Source organism: Aethalodelphis obliquidens, unplaced genomic scaffold, assembly GCF_003676395.1.
Source record: "Aethalodelphis obliquidens isolate GAN/ISIS:26980383/991018 unplaced genomic scaffold, ASM367639v1 scaffold5, whole genome shotgun sequence".
Taxonomy (NCBI): Eukaryota; Metazoa; Chordata; class Mammalia; order Artiodactyla; family Delphinidae; genus Aethalodelphis; species Aethalodelphis obliquidens.
This window is the reverse complement of record NW_020837949.1, coordinates 58,785,633-58,803,195: the sequence shown is the minus strand read 5'-3', so window position 1 is coordinate 58,803,195 and position 17,563 is coordinate 58,785,633. Positions and strand designations below refer to the sequence as shown.

Sequence of the window (17,563 nt, the reverse complement as noted above, 5' to 3'; positions counted from 1 at the left end):
TCCAGTTAATTCCGAAGACTTTTGGAATTTGCCTCTTCACTCAGCATTATTAGTTCCTACTGACCTGCTGCTGTGCAGTGTTGTGAATATTAAGCACGTTATCAAATTGTTATTACCACAGGCTACCTTTCGTCAGTTAATATAATAAAATATTTAAATTACGATAAACATTATGTACTTCGACCAAAACAATATAGTGTCACTTCTTAAATTTAAAAAAATTCAATATATGCTTTATACAATATCAAAATAGCTTAAATGGCACTGTTTTTCAAAAAATGTGCTTCTGCTTATCCCATAATCCTTTTAGTATTTTCTTGGTAATTCAGCAAAACTCTTTAAACTGAATAAAATTAGGATTTTGTGCTTCTATGTTTACAGAAAGAGCATATCAGACTGACAAATTTGATAATCTAAAAAAAAAGAAAGAAAAAACTGTTCTTATTTCAAAGGTTCAAAAAATAAAGGTTATTTACTATGCAGACCAGGACTTCTTGTTTTTAAGATAGCAAATTAGAAAAACGTGGTCAGAGTTAGAGGTTACTCAATCAGGTTGAAGCTGGGACTTTTACTCCAGCAGCTCTTGTTCCCCAAATTATATCTGATAATGTTCTAAAGTCTAAACATATTTTAGTTCAAAAAGATACTCAGCTCTTAGATACAAAATGGCACTAAGCTTCCAAATATCAACAGGTTTACCCACCCTCTTCAACTAATGTATCTGTTTTCAGAGTAATCTGCCACTCAGGACCTCTGAATCGTAATATTTGAGGAACTGAAACTTTGAGCTAAACCGTTTGTTTGCATTTTCCTGTGCGTAATCACAGGAGAGGGGCATTAATAAAGGGGTTGGTGTATTGGCCACTACCAAGGCCTATTATTTCAGGAGAGTCATGGCAACAGGGCAAAGCCGAGTGTGTGCAACCGTGACATAATTTCAGCCTGTATTGTGTTGAATGGAAGAGAAGACCAATGTGTCAGCAGATACAAGCAGTAAGATATCCCAGACTAGTTGCAAACCGGAAACAGTATCTATATTTCTCAACAATTCAAGAAAGATAGTGATAAATCTTACCTTAAACTGGCTACAAAATTATTATTACCTGTAAAGCAAGATGGCACCCGTAAACTTAAAATTGGCAAAATCCCATTGAACTGCATTTCAGAGAGAGGAGGGAACTTGAAATGGTACTGTTTTGAGGGTGTCCACGAGCGTGGGCAAGCATACGTTCCTGCTAAGCAGAGGAAGTGGTACACCCGGATTTCTTCCTAAGTGCGAGGTCTTTAGAAACTCATCCTCATGGGGGCTGTTTTAAATGGAAAGAAAATGACACACAGTCCCCAACTAGGCTTCTGAACTGTTTGCAGAGGGTTGCCACTTTCCCCAGACATTAGGTTACTGTGGGGGAATTTTCCAAAGTTGTCAACAATTCCATTTTTAAACTCAGTTCTTCCTCTCCACATAAAACAGATGCGAGGCAGCATGAACTATATTTGGTCTAACAGGAGATATGAGTTTTTTTTACATTGCTGACTCCTACCTGACAGTGGAAGACGTATTCTGGTGTGGTTTTCTTAAACTTCATGTTCCAAACCAAGGCCACTCCATCTGGTTCATGGGGAGCGTCTTCGTTGTTGTTGTAGGAAGCGACCATCAGCTCGGGGTACTGGATGGAAGAGGTCACAAGGATGGCTTATGCCAAGATGACAACACAAGGAAAACATTCTTATTCCAACAGACACATGCTATATTACATACTTTCAATGGCACTTTCTTTTTAAGCTGTGGCATACTTAATACCAACCTCACGTCTCAACCCACTGCAAGCTGGTTTCTACTCCCAACAAACGTTCCACGTGTGCTGCCATAGTCACCAATGACCACTAAACTGCATGCTCTGCTGGATCTCTCTGGGTTATATGACATCTGGGCTACTCCCTCCTTTCTCCTATGTTGGCTTCCATGACATCTTTCTCTCCAAACCACTTCTTCCAAACCACTCTTTTCAGTCCCTACAGTTTCTTCTATTACCTATATTCCAAGGGGGGCTGTGTTCTGCCCTTATTTGTCTCTATCGACACACTGTCCCTGGGTGAACTCATCAATAGCTTTAATAAGCATTAATACATTGACAATGTTCAAATCTTTATCTCTAGGCTTGATTTCTCTCTGAGGTGCAGATTTTACAGCTCCTGGGGATTTCTCAAGGCTGTCCACAGACACGTCAGATGCAGTGCATAGGAAAGCGAGCTTGTTGCCTTCTACAAAAACCTACTGCTCTTTCAACATTCCCTCTTCCGACATTCATCCCTTTAGTGCTTTGCACTGACATTACCTAGCTGTCCAGGCCAGACACTCCACGTTCATTTTTTACTCCTCCCTGTTTCTCATCTTCACACACTGTGTTTCACTACTTCCTCAATGGTAATTCAAATGCATGTTTTCTTTCTATCCTTAAGATCAGAGGGCTCCTAAATGAATTTCTTGTCTGGATGAAAACAGTTTTTTAAATGGCTTCCTGCTTCCAGGCTCGCCATGCCTTCCCCTCACCTACTCCACTCTTCATCCTTTGTCAATATGATTTTACAAAACATACATTTGGCTAAGTCACTCCTCTGCTTAAAATACTTTAATGGCTCATCATTACTTTCAAGATAAAATCCAGGTCATATAGGATCCTTCATCATCTGTTATTTTCTACTTTCTCTGCTTAATCTCTTACAACCTTCCCTCCCTCCTCCCAACCCCACTCTATGACCCAGCCTCACTGGGCTAGTTCTGAGGTTCATAGGTACAGCCGCTGTACCACGAGTCTGATACTCACTCTCATTGGAATGCCTCTTCTGTGTTGGTTACATCATTAACTTATTCGTTAAGACTCGATGCAGGCACCAAGTCCTCCAGACAATCCTATCTAACTATCCACCACCCCTCCTTGCCTCTCAGCAGCTCCCTTAGCAATGATGTGTGTCCCCCTATTAAAGCACCTGTCAAACTGTATTACGGCTTCTCCTGGTCTATGTCTATTACTAGATTGTAAGCTCTTTGAGTATAGGGACTTTTTATTGACCTCTGAATCCAGAGTACAGGAAGTCCTAGCACAATAAACTTGTGCCAAAATCTGAATTACAAATGCTCTTTCTTATGTTAGTAACCCTGTGCTCGGCGGCAAGACCTTATCTTTAATCCTTTGTTGTTAAATAACACCAACAATTAAAAGCTCAAGTAAAAGAAACACAAGTAGTAAAATAACAAAGAGGACTCTACAGTGAGTAGAAATACCTGCTCACCGTACATAAACTCTATGCTGAGTGTTATAAATAAACTGAGGCTGAATCTCATGGCAGGTACTTAGGAGTTAGAGCGCATTTCATGAAAATGTCATTCCTACCTGGGATTCCCATAAGGCAGCTCCGTTAAAAATAGCATCAGGATTATAGCAGATCATATCAGTCTTTGCTCACAGGTAATTTTTCCCTTCTTTTTCACTACACTGCATATATTTAACATAAGATTGTCTGTATAAATTTGAACATCAACTTTTTTTCTATCAAAAATAATTAAACCTAAGTCTTCTATGTGATTGTAGTCATTCTTTGAGCTCCCCCAACTTAAGAAAGCTGCAGAGAGTTACAACTCGCCAGTTGGTACAGAGAAAGTATAAGCCTACAACGACACACGCGTATGTGGCCACCAGGGGAAAGTAATCATTCTTTATTAGAAAACACTCCTCAGCGGATGAATCAAAGGCCTGTTAAGAAAGGCCTTTGATTCGAAGCCCATTCAAAGAAACTAACATCCAGATAAACACAGAAGTCTCCAGACTGCCCATCTGAAGTTTAACTATGTCACATGTGAAAAGGCAACTCTATAAACATCAACACCACTACCACAGTGGCCAATGGACAGCCAGATGTGTCTGGAATAATATCCCACAGCTTCACATCTGGGTCTCATCGCTGGCTCCCACTTGCAGTTCTTCTTTTTTCATTAAAAAAATATTTTACATTATTGGGTTTAAAACTCCTTTAGAAAACAGGGAGAATTTCTGTAAAATACCAGTGAAATGCTTTTGGTGAAATATCTATAACTAGGATCAAAAGGCCTAAAGATACTGATTAACTCTTATCTCTTGAAAGTGTTTGTGATTTCAAAGTCTCCTCTAGTATGTTTGTTTGAACATGACTAATCATATTTTCTTATTTTCCAATAAAAAGTAGTAAATCTCTGCACGATTATTTAAACTTTAAAGGTTAAAATTATTACCTTAAAGGGAATATTAACTACTAGGAAGTTTGTGATTACTCACGGGGCTGAATTATCTAATATCTAACCTAGGAGAATTTTACCCGGAAATTACCAGATCTGCTCTCAAGCTGCTTTTTCTTATAAAGAAATAAAATCTGACATTTATTGGCGAGGAAGGAACCAACATGTTTTAAGTGCCATTATGTGCCAGACACTGGGCTGGGGAACATGTTCACTCATTTGATCCTTACAATTCTCTAAAGTAAGCAATGGTTTTCCCACTTCTACAGACAAAGAAGCCAAGGGTCCCTGGGTAAGGAACTTGTTCCAAGTTAAGTTGCTAATAAATGATAAAGTGAGACCCTGCTTGAAGTCTATTTGGTTTCAAAGACCATGTCCTTTCCAGCCCACTGTGGCATGCGTCAAGTGCCCCCTCCCCCCATGCATATGAGAGGCACTGGTGCCAGGTAAAATGGGGGACACGAATTTCAACAGTAACATGCTTTGCTTTATAGGAGCTCATCACTTAGCAGAGGGAGGTGAGACACGTGTATGAATAACTACAACCCAAATATAAAAGCAGAACATGCTAAGATGGAGATACAAAAGGAGTTCTATCAAAGCACAGAGGAGAAAATAACTACTTTAGTTGGAATGGGGTATGGTAGGGAGAGATATTGGAAAGGACTTCTGAGAAGAAATGAGACTTGACTGGGCCCTGTTAAATGGCTAGGTGATTAGGAGAGAAGTGAGGGGAGAGTATAGACGAGGGTAAATATTGTATAGTCAGGTAAATATTGATGCAGGAAATCTCTCTTGGGTGTCTGCCTGGTTCACAGTGATTCTCCCAATCTTTGGAGATTACCTCAATACACAGGTGTCTAACTTCCCAGGGCCAATTAATTCATTGCAGGGTTCATACCTGACCCAGCTGGGGCAATCACATTCTCTAACTTGGCTACTGTAACTTTTGAGCTGAGACACAGAACCCATGGGCTGGCAAGTGAGTCAGCTTATGACAGCATCTTATTGGTGGAGCCTCTCGAGCTGCCCAGATTTATACTCCTGAGCCCCCGTTCTTCATCTCTTCCGTGGATTCCCTGAGCACCCTAGCAGCTCTCGACTAAATTTCCCTTCTTCCTGAAGGTAGCCAGGGGTAAAGTTTTCTTGACTAATGCAGTGGAGAACATATTCAGGAGACAGTAGGTTGCAGCACCTGGCTGGGAGACAGGTGATACGAAGAGATGAAAAAGATACAAGGGCTGCAGATGCCTCAGGGCATCCTCACAGAAGTCACCGAGTACAGGCTAATGATTTTAGACTTCACTCTGGGAGACATACTCTGCAACTACTAATAGTACTAATTCTACTACTACTTTAACATTTATTGAGTATTTTTTATATACTAGACAGTTTTAAAACTCGAAGTGTTTTAAATACATTTACTCATTTAATACAATAAGCATGTGAGCTAGGTATGATTATCATTTTATGAGTGAGGAAACTTAAGCCAAAAAAAGTCAGGTAATTTGCTCAAGGTGACACTGAGAGCAAATAAGTAATCTTCACAAATAGTAAACTGGAAAAGTACTTACAATGACTCAACAGTGTAGAGAATTGAGGCAGGGAGACCAGTTAGGAAGCTATTTCCTAATATAAGCACAAAGTGGAGGCCATGACATAAAGTAGGTATCAACTCCACATGTAAGCGGATTTGAATTGATCACAGTGGGGGTCTTTTTGCTACCGTAAATTTGATTGGGTTTTGCAATTAAATGAGTTATCAAAAATTACTTGAAGAGGGATGGGGGAGGAATGGAGTAGGAAGTTGGGGTTAGCAGATGTAAGCTATTATATAGAGAGTGGATAAACACCAAGGTTCTACTGTATAGCACAGGAAACTATATTCGATATCCTATGATAAACCATAATGAAAGAGAATATAAAAAGAATGTATATATATGCATAACTGAATCACTTTGCTGTACAGCAGAAATTAACACAACATTGTAAATCAACTTTACTTCAATTAAAAAAAAAATGACTTGGCTTTGTATCTTGGATGACTCCAAGGTTAGAGGATGCAACTTACATATGAGAGGAATATACATGGTGGGAGTGAGATCATAAGTCTGGTTTTGTATATGTCTGCCAAACCTGTCATGTGATATGTGGATAGTATTATTGACCCCCTGTGCTAAACAATATTCAGTGAATAGCAAAGTTGACATAATTCCCCAAGCACCCAAATGTCTTCCAAGGAATAATGTTTGGTGGATATTTTGCAAATATCGCAAAGTTAAAGTGTTCTTGTTTAAGAAGTACAAAAGGTCACAGCAAAGCTATGCAGGAATCTTACCGTTTCTTCCTTTTTTCCCCTCTGTTCCATTCTGTTCCACTCATAATCATCCTAAGCATACACGCCTCTACTAGACGCTAAGACTATGCCTCTATCCTTTTCTTCTTTCTTAATATCATTGGATTGCATGTAGATTCACTCAGAAAGTCTCTTCATTCCATATGTATGTCAACCTGGTCCTCTGAACCCCAAAATTGTTATGACGTAAGGGCTCTAATTCCTGTTTCTTATGCTCCAAAGAAAATACATTTTTCAGAAATGCAAACCCCTTCCCCACAGTGTAGATGGCAGGTTACACAAAAATGGGGAAAAACAGATGCAGTCTCTCTATGGAGGAGTTTCTGCCCTTTCCAGTTTCACCTCCTGCAACAAAAACGACACACAAGACCCTGTGTGGAAACAAACCTATCCACAGGCAATAGGGCCCACCACACGCTGAGGCCAGGCAGGGACCAGCCCCACGGGTGAGCCCCCTGCTGCCTCCTCAGGGAGAGTTATCAGTGAAACCTGCCTTTGAGGAATGTGTCAGATAAGGTTCCTGTGTAATTTCCAGACTCTGAACAAGTGAACAAGCTGAGCTAAATGTCTCCTCAGCCTTGGAATCTGCTTTCTCAGCACACACACCCGCGCGTGCTCACAGAGCACCCACGCACTGGCGGGAAGTGGCTGGGCACACCCTGCCTGTATTAGCCTCTGCACGACCATGCCCTGCGTGCTCTCTTGTTTGGATGTAAAAAGAGATTCAAGGGGAGAGATCACTTGCCCACTTTGTGGCTGCTGACAGTCTGGTTGCAGGGGTTTACATTCCTCTTCAGTGTTCCTGTTCTCAGCATGACTAAATGGGGCTCTTCACGTCACCTGCTTTACTGCTCTGCCTAGAACACACTCTTCTCCCCTCCATTTGTCTAATCCCAGTCTTCTAAGATGCCCTGTCCAACCAGAGACAGACTCCAACCTCCACTGAATCCGGAAAGCACTTGCTCTCCGCCCTACGTCACTCAGCCCTTAGAACCTCTTTTGGTTTCAGATTCATAAGCCCTTTGTGGGAGGCACTGGTAAAGAGCATATGCCTGGAAGTGCTGAAAGACTTGGGTTCAAAGCCCTGCTGTACCACATCCTAGCTGAGTGACGGTTAGTAAGATACTTAGTTGCTCTGAGCCTCAATTTCTTCAGCTATAAAATTAAAATAGTAACAGTGGCTGCCTCACGTGATGTTGTGAGGGTGAAATAAGACAATGCCTCCAGAGCAGCTGGCACAGTGCTTAGTATATAAGAAACACAAATTAAAAGCTAGCCATGATAATTATTCCCAATACAAGCATAGACTATAAGAAAACAGAAACTGCACTGTGTATAAATGCCCAGTACTTATCATCCCTATTTCCCTCATTGCTATTATGTCATTGTCATTACAGGAGGGGACGCAGCATGGTGATCAAGAATGTGAGCTCAGGAGTCAGACCACCTGAGTTCATATTCTGACCCCACCACAATTAGGCTGTGTGCCTTTATGTGCATTATTTAACTACTCAGCGCTGGGTAAATTATACACTAATTGAGTAGGCCATTCAATTGGCTTTTGGTAAATCTGCCTGCTTTCACTATGAATGCTACGCTAGGGAGTTTAGATTTTTTTTTTCTTGCAGGCAATAGGGAGTTTCAATCCAGGGAGTGAAGTGATCAGATTTGCATTTTTAGAAATATTATTTGGCTAGATGTCTACAGGGAAAACTATAGGTGGACAAGTTTGGATGTAGAAAGAACACAAGAAGGTTAGCAATACTACAGGTGTAAGATGATGAATATATGAACGGCGAAACAGACAGTCTTGGTGACAGACCGGGTCTAGGAGATAAGGGAGAGAAAGTTTCTAATGTTAATGACGAAAGTTTTGCTTTAGGTCCTTGGGTATATTGTGATGGCTTTAACATAGAATAGAGGAAGCAAAAAAGGATTTCAGACATGTGGAAATAATGAGTTAGTGATTAGTTTGAGATTCTATGGGACACCTGAATGGATCTGTCTGGTGTGTAAAGTGGAATTCAGGAGGGAGATTGGGCGGGGGACAGAAAAAGGCTGCCCACGTGGTGGTTGAATCCACAGCAGTGGAAGAGATCTCCCACAGAGAGCATGTCGAGAAGAGTAAAGGTTGAGGGCATGACCACGAGGACCACGAGGGTAGGAGAGGAAAAAGAAGTCTTGGAGGAGTTCGAGAACTGAAAGAGAGTCGAGTTGTGGAACTCAGTGGAAGGATAATATTTTTAGAAGTATGGGGAAGTCAACAAAGCTGGATGACAAAGAGAGGTCAGGGCAGATGAAGGCTTAAAAATATTCACATGGATTTGACAAGTAGGAAATCATTGGTGACCTTAGTGAGAGCAGTTTCATGGACAGAATGGCCTGGCTCTTCGTCTGGTCCCTAGTAAGTACTCAATGTGTATGAATAATAGAGTGCAAATTTTAAACTGAAACTTCAGTAAAATGAGAAAGAAAACCAATAGGCACAGAAAAAAATTGCAAGTTAGTGAACACATCCAAAATAGTGGAGCAATTCTCTCTTATTTTTTTAAAAATACAAATGCCATGAGAACACAAGTCCAGTTTGTCCCATCCCAGCAACAATTCTTACCTGGAGAGACCAGTCCATACAAGTGACTACTCGGTGCTTGGACCAATGCTCATCGTAGAACTGACGATTGAAAGAAAGGTTGGCTCCAGCCTGGACATCCCTAGGAGGGTTTAAACATCAAAGACAAATACGATGCTTCAAAACGGGGCTTTATCTCTAGTGCTCATACTGAAAGAATGAAACGGCAAGAGCATGGCGCACAATACTCTCTAAAGCCAAAGCATCAATTTAGACAGCAAACTCTGATCATAAATAAACTAAAGGTGATCTCCTTTCTGCAAAGCTCTCTCTAACCTGGCCCAGAAAAGGTTCCCACGTGTTGTTCCAAGCCTGGTGTGAAATGTCAGATTTGTTTCAGGTTCCTATCTTGAGCAGTTCTAAAGCATTCTCCTGCCCCTAACAAGCTCTGCCTTGAATCAGAGTTTACCAGAAATTCCCCAGCTCGCAAGGAAGCACAGCACATTTGGAGAGTCTTTGGTATCAATATCACCTTATCTGGCCTTAGACCGGAAATGATATGCATGTTTCTCTTTACCTGTAATTTCTGATCGAAGGTGGCAGTTGCGTCCTTGCTCAATAGCAAGTGAAAAGTTCCACCATGAGACAGGCCTGCTGGGGAGTGAGGGATTCACCAAACACCTTAGGTACTTAACATAGACCAAAATATCACCTGGGTGGAGGAAGATTACACTTTGGCTACTGTTTACTTGCCTGATATTCAACTGGCTGCAAAACCTCCTCTGAAGAACTCTGCACTGGTCGTGCATTCGCTCCACAAGACCGAGTGTTTAAATTGAGTCATACCTGTTCTGTGTCAGCATCTATGGGATCTGCATAAAAAGCTGCCTATACTCCTTGGGCTTCAGCTCAGGAATTCTTCCACACTCACCCTTTTTTTCTGTTCATTTGCTTCATTCCATTGCTTTGCACCCTGTATCACTTGTCCTATATAGTTCTTGTTCAGACTGTCGGTGACTTGACCTCAGATTAGGTACTTGGGCTCCAAGCAGCTGATTTATCATGACTTTTTTCCCCCCTGCTATCCCTTCCTCAGCTCCACCACTGCAAACTCAGGCAAGAGGTACGTGCACCCAAATATCTGCCAGGAACCCAGTATAACACTGTGTCAGACACCCAGAGGGAAAGAGGACTCAGAAAACTAACTGAGCCATAGAGTAATGGCTTCTTAAAAGAAAACAAATATAACACATGTATTCCAAATATTATTCTCTTTGATGGAGTCTAACGATGCTGTCGACTGTTTAGAACATTTTTAGAACTCCCTTTTGAAACTGTTTTCAGAGCCACGGTTACATTGCCTTGAGCATCTTCAACAATGACAGGTTGGCCTTTGACAATGTATTTGAATTTCAGAAGTAGTAAAATGTCAGGTCTAATGAAAAAGGCAGGTAACCTCATCTTTTCATGTTGTTCTTGGCCAAAAGAAATTGGTGGCTAAAAACCAGCCATATCTCTCACAGAGCTCATAAAGCGCCTCCAATTATCCACACGAAGATGGCTGACAGCCCCTGCCGGACGTAATACATATGTTGCAGTCACGGGGCAAGTCATTCGGGGCCATTTACTTCTAATGGTTAGTTGAAAGTAAATGGCACTTGTATTTCCTAAAAGGCATATACACATAATCTTATGGCATCAAAAGAGGAAAGAGTTGCCAGTCTCTGTTTGCTGTCTCCCACATCAGTTAAGGTCTCCCATATCTCATGTTTATTTTCTTCGGCTTCCTGTTTGCTTAGACATCAAAAATAGATCTACGGGATATAACACAAATCTCCTTTTGCTGCTTATGTTTTCTCAGAGGACAATGTACATGACTCTGCCAGTCTCTATCACCTGGGCTGTTCCCCAGATATCAAATTCAAAAGCATTTCATGGAAGCACATGATAATTACAAGGAAACTCTGAGCCAGAAGTCATAACCAAAGCCCTTAGTCAAAGCTGTTCAGCAAGATCAGCTCTGGAATTTCATACTCCTCTGATTTGCTAGGCTTGGAACTTGCCTACTCAAAACATAAGTGAATTTAGAATCAACAGAGAACTTATCACAGTATTTTTTTAAATGCACACAAGAAACTAACCCATCTTTTTCCTCTAACTCTCGACCACTATAGTCAAAGAAGATATCGGAGTCTTCTGCCAGCGCTCTTTCAATTACCCGTATTGTCCGATCAAAAAAGATGAGAAATTCCTCTGAGTGAAGGATCTGCTGTTTTTCTTCCTCTGTCAGCTCCCTTGGAGGAGCTATTTATGTAAAAGAGATTGTTGGGAAAGAAAAAAAAAAAAGGGATAATTAAAACATTTCAAGAGGAATCCAACTCTTGAAAGACATTGCTTATCAAAAGAGTGATAAGACACAGTGAAATAAACCATTGTTAATATTAATTCTAAATTACTCTTAAATTCACATCAAAGGTTTTTGCAGATGTCTTCACTGACAATTTTACAAAAAGATTTCATATCTGGACTAATTACTATTTTGAAGAGTTGAAAAATATTACAAATGAAAATGATTGGTGTGTTTTAACAATGAGTTCTGAACGTTATTTTCTTTAGAACTGAACTTGAAAAACAGCTCAAATAGTACATAATAGAGAAATCTATAAAACCATGTATATCAGATTGTAAAGCTGCGCATACTAAATAATTAAGAACTATCTATAATATGATCTAGATAGCACCTTTCCTCTTTCTACTGATAAATTCATTTTATTTTAGATAGTTACTTGATAAGGCTGATTGATTGTTATATAGATTCTCCTCAAAAACTGAAACATGTCCTTCCAAACGCACCTTTACTCAAGATATCCTCTGCTTTTAAACAAACACATGGAACAAATAAATGCTATAAGACACCTCATATTGTTATTATGCCTTACTTTTCCAGCATGATTAAGCTTATAAGACTAAATTTGAAGATACAAAATAAGGCAAAGAGAGATTAAGTAACTAGCAATATGTCATAGTGTCTGAAAGTCAGCTCACCTCAGAGTCACGATTAGGTTATATAAACTGTTCCTTCAGTAGCAGGGTTTACATAAAACTATAGAGGAAGGATTAGGAACTCCCCCAGAGTGAGAGATCCCTAAGGGCAGAAACTGTCAGCTGAACCTTTGTGGTTCTTCAGGAACCCCAGTTCAACTTTTGTGCAGAGAGACTTCAATAAATGTTTGATCAATTACCCTTCCAGTAGGACCAGAAGCTCCTGGAGTTTAAGCTACAAGAGGAGGGTAGTGCATTAAAACCATAGGGGTCCCTGGTGGAATGACTCACCCACAGGATTTCCTAAACACTTCCACAACCATCCTCATAACCAGGACCGATTTCTACCTGGCCACATGGTCAGAGGAATCATTTAGGTATAGCCACCTATAGCATAATGTTTCATGGAAGTGTTATTTGATTTGATTAATGGTATCTTGAAGCCACTGTCCTGAGAAATCTGAACCGTCAAGAAGCCCTCCTGCAGAGCCATGGAAGTAGATCTCAAGCTTTTAATGTTCATAATGTCTCTCCCCTTCTGGCCTCCCCTCCCCTGCCCCAGACTGAAAGGCAGAGAGGTCTGGAAAGACTCCAGGGTCTGTATTTGTACAAGAAATTAGAATGATTACGACGTAGTTGATTCACACCTTGAGAAGTGGAAAAACATGATTCATCCACTACAGCAGAAGATTATCTCCAAATACAGCTCACCCCGGTGTTTCTAGCAGCCCTAAATATAGCCGGAAATATTTCTTTGTTGCTGAAGTTTCCAGAGCCCTAAATGTGCCCATGTGTACTGGGACTCTCCAAAAACCTCCATCAACATCTGCTGAGCAATGCTGCACAGACACTAGTTTGAGAAATGGTGAAGTGGGCAATGTGTAAACTGTAAATAACAAGAACTCTACAAAACCAACCTGGAATCCAAGAGTTACTCCGCCATTTGCTAGCTTGGATTCTTTTATCAATGAAAGCTCTCTAAGCCGCAGTGTTACCCATAAAATGAGGCAATGATACCTAAACTTTAAGTCTGGTTTAAGACTTAAATATACTGACAAATAGTTCAGCATTCAATAATTAGCAGTTATATATAACTAGTCTACTTTCTAAAACACCCATAAATTAGGCATTTGAATTTTTTCACCCTGATATAAGTTCAAGAAAACAGTAAAACTACTAAATGTAACTAGGTAAAGGGGAAAACGCTAGGGTCCTTTTGTTTTGGTCAGTACTGTTATATAAATAAATAAACTTCACTAAACAAGGATGCTACAGGACCAAGAAGAATGTCTTATTTTAAAATCTTCACTCAGCTTTTGTCACTGCTGCTGTATGACTTGAGACACACTTGAAATTAAGCAGAGAAATAGGAATTTTTTCCCCTTTATTCCTGTTTTTACATTTTAAAAATATCTATTCTATTCTCTGTTTATCTTTTTGAGCTACTTGTATTCCACCTGTATATTTCCTTACAGGTCCATTACCTTGAATAAAAAACAGTTCCTGTGTAATTTTCTGTAATCTTTTTCTTCCCTGTAGCTTACTGTCATTTTGATCTCAGCTTTCAAGACATACAACTTCTTCTCTAAGAGAAACATAAATGGCTGATCAAAGTGTATTTGCAGAGGCCAAGTTCAGGTAAGTGAAGCAGTAGCGTCTCCAGATATTATGTTTGGCAATACAGTATTTGGCTTGAAATTAAATTGCTACTGAAGCAAAACAAAGAACATATTTTATATAAAGCTTTGATGTCTAACAGGGATCAAATGACATGATTTGTTAGCACAAAATAATAAGATGCATGTGCAGATGAGTACTTTTTAAAAGTCATAAACAATATTCAACTTAGGAGTTAAACAGAGCTATAGTTATTTTCGCTAAAACCCCAAACCTCTCATATTTAAAAGTCTTTAAATTGATGTGTTATTACAATGTAATGAAAACATAATGGAGTATCCAGGAACCACAACCAAAATCTGTATTTGGAGGTAAAACCTCTCCAGACATCATATTTCATGAAAAAAAAATTAGTTGATTAATGGAGTCCACAAAATTTTAAATATAAGCATAAACAATTAAAATCAGAATTGTATTACTCCAGGAGAGACCCCAAATTCTCCCTAAAATCTCTGTTTCTTCAGCTTTTCCCTATCCCTGGAACCTAAAGAATTATTTTCAACATCTTCTCTGCATAAAAAGGTAGGAAGTAATTTAATAGCAACAGGCGTAACAGCGCAAAACAAGGGCAATGATAATGTTTGATTTTTCTTACAAGTTAAGCAGAAATTGCTATTATAGCAGGTTTGTTGTTTGTTTTTGCAACATGGAGTATTTCTGCCGAGAGCTAACAATATTTTATGCATTTAAAGTGACCTTTTTTAAGAAATAAAGATTCTTCAGGAAAAGTAGTACACATGGATATGACTTACATATGAGCCAATGACAGCACAATTTTCAAACTTACCAAAATTTACCTGAACAGTTATATTTAGCTTGAATAAGAAGTACGAAAACAATGTACTAGAGTCATGAAACTCAAAGTTTAGAGAACTGCCTAATTCTATGAATTCATGGCCTGCAAAATTAAAATCTAGTATGAATTTTATTTTAGGGTCTACTTTTAATTCTTTTTATTATAGAAATGTTAATTTGTCTTGGTACTGTACATGAAAATACTTTTTTATGTGTCTCTCATGTTGATTCTATCCTATTTGCTATGCTTCTTAAGTTTTCTTATTGACCTGAATGTGTACTTTTTCAATTTCTTTTTGATTTACTCTATTTACTAGACACTATACCTTTTGATTTCTAGAGTTCCTGGATGTTTTTTCTCTGTAAAAATGTAAAATCTGTAATGGAATCCACAATTTATATTGAGTATCTTACAATCTCACCTGTAGGTCAAAAGTAATTTTTAAAATATCCATTTCAGAAATGTCTTGCCTTGTTTCCATGATATAGCTTTAAATTTCAATATAAAAATTACATCTTTTAAATATTTTTCAAGAATATGTCAAGAAGGTTAAAAAATAAATAAGTAAACCCACATAACTTAAATATTCAATCAGATTAAATAGGGACAGTAGCTCTTACTGAATTTTACAGTGAAATCAGTTCAAAAACAAGAGGAAGAAAACCAAACCAAACTAATAAAGAATGATGTCCTTCTCTGAAGTTAATGTGAGGTTTATGAGTTAATGTGCATTTACAAGAGTCACGTTTCCAATTCTGTTGCTTTAAATCTCTAAACATGAAGATACTAGCACACTCACATATAGAAATTTCCTAAAATTTTATTAAAAGCTAAAAGCTACCTGCTGTTTTCCCTACTCTGATGTGGAAAAAAGAGTGAGAAGAGTAATAAATCAAACCCATATTTCTTTACTGTTTAATGCATTTTTGATGTCACATGGGCAAAAATGTCAAAAGCTAGCGAGCACTGATTTTTTCCCCATCTCCCCCTCAGCACTTTTTTTTTTTTAACTCCAAAAAAGGCCAGATTTCTCAAAAATGTGTTCCCTGGTTTGAAACTGTGTATGTCAAGTTTCAGCCCAGAGCAAATGTTTATGGCTAAGTAATAAATCCCTGAAACTCAGGGTTCCTATGGAAGTGCTGACACAGCCCTGACTACCATGCAGCTGTATGAATGGCGCCACGATTGTATCTGCTAGAGATTCTTTAAAAAGTTTGCAAAATACTGTCTTGCTTTAAAAAAAAATAGCCAGAGAGAGTTTGATGCCAACATAAACATGCTTTTAACCCATTATGTGCTAATTTGCAGAAAAGCCATTAATAGAGACTTAAGATGCACGGCGCGGCAGTAACAGGAAATGCACTTCCAAACTTCTCTTGGACTTTTAACAGGACTTTAATCAATTCCATGAAGCATGAGTGAGAGTTAAAACTGGAGGGTGTTTTTGCTCAGAACTTAAGAAGGAGGGTGCAATGCTTTGCCAGAGAAGAGAATTTGGAGATTGGGGTTGGGGGGCAGGAGGGAATCCGTGCCAAGACACACAAAATACACCCTGGCTTCTTATCACCCAGTACATCTTAAGGATATTTTGCAAAAAAAAAAAAAAAAAAAAAAGAGGGTGAGGGTATTTTAGTAAACTTTGACTTATTTTGTCTCTTGCTACACCTGTGTTAATGATATTCTATTCACCAGCTTAAATATATACATGTTCTTAGTAGGAGGTTTAAATGTGAACTTGCTTCAATCAAATCCTTTGAGAATCTCTCAGAAAGAGGAACTTGTGCCTTCTGTGGACGCCACTGTTAAAGGTGCTGAATCTACTGCCTGTCTACAGCCGTACCCTAGAACTTGACAGTAATCCACCTCACTCAGTGCCTGGGCAGGTTGAAGGGAGTCCCTATGACCACTCCTACAAAGTCCCCGGGGACAACCATGTGCCATGCACTTTGCCAGAGCCACGGGCAAATCGAAAATTTAAAAATCAAATGAAATTCTAATTAGACTTACGTTGCTCTAAACTTGGGACATTTAGTAGGAAATATGGAAGAATCTTTTTAATCTACACTCCATTCTCATGGACACTCCATTTCTCAATAAGAATGACAATCTCAAAATTCTCTTTTTCTCCATAGGCTGAAAATCTCAAAGGGACACAAAATTAGATTTTTAAGGAAACATCAGCTATAGTATTTCTTGCCTTTCCCTTTCTTTTCTTTTTTCATTATTGCTTTCTTGTTTTTTGAAATCCAGTGCTATTACAGGAGGACGGCTTTGTGGGCAAGTGTATAGGCTTTGGAGTCAACTCCAAATCCTGGATCGTGTACTTACACATTATGTATCCATGGGTACATTTTTAAGCCTCCCTTTTCCTATTTCTCTACCTATAAAATAGGGAAAATAATAGTATCTGCTTCAAAAGGATGTTGCAAAGGGTACATATTATCTCTGGAGTGTTAAGGAGAGAGCCAAGTACCTACTAAAGCCCTAATAAGTACTAGTCATTGTCATCACTGGAGCATGTAAAGGCTACTCCTTCTGATATGGGCAGAGTGTGGAGGAAAACTTTTAATAGTATAGTTAATAGTGATGATCACGGTTAATGTTTCTCTGTAGATCACACGAATAAACCTCAGAATTTAGTGACATAATGATTATACCTGCTCCTTTCCTTTACTGTTATCATTAGGAATATATGATGGCGTGAACTAGATAACATGTCAACTGATAACAAGTGTCTTATTTTACTGCTATTGAGTAATAATTTTACTGGAAATGTGACTGGACTTGTGGATGGTTCGTGTTTTATTTGCTTCTGTCAGTCACAAAAATAAAGGATTACAGTTTATGTTGCTA

General features: G+C 39.0%; 1 protein-coding gene across 2 annotated transcripts in view; it reads right to left on the bottom strand.

Annotated features, from left to right (window-relative positions):
• DYNC1I1 (dynein cytoplasmic 1 intermediate chain 1) overlaps positions 1-17,563 on the bottom strand; it is a 345,033-nt gene that overhangs the window by 118,959 nt on the left and 208,511 nt on the right. For both annotated transcript variants that reach the window (XM_027102495.1, XM_027102496.1), the window contains 3 exons: positions 11,337-11,499; positions 9,238-9,337; positions 1,542-1,667 (listed from right to left, as the gene is read on the bottom strand). In XM_027102495.1, coding sequence (XP_026958296.1) covers positions 1,542-1,667; positions 9,238-9,337; positions 11,337-11,499 — 389 coding nt within the window. The remainder of the gene's footprint in view (positions 1-1,541; positions 1,668-9,237; positions 9,338-11,336; positions 11,500-17,563) is intronic.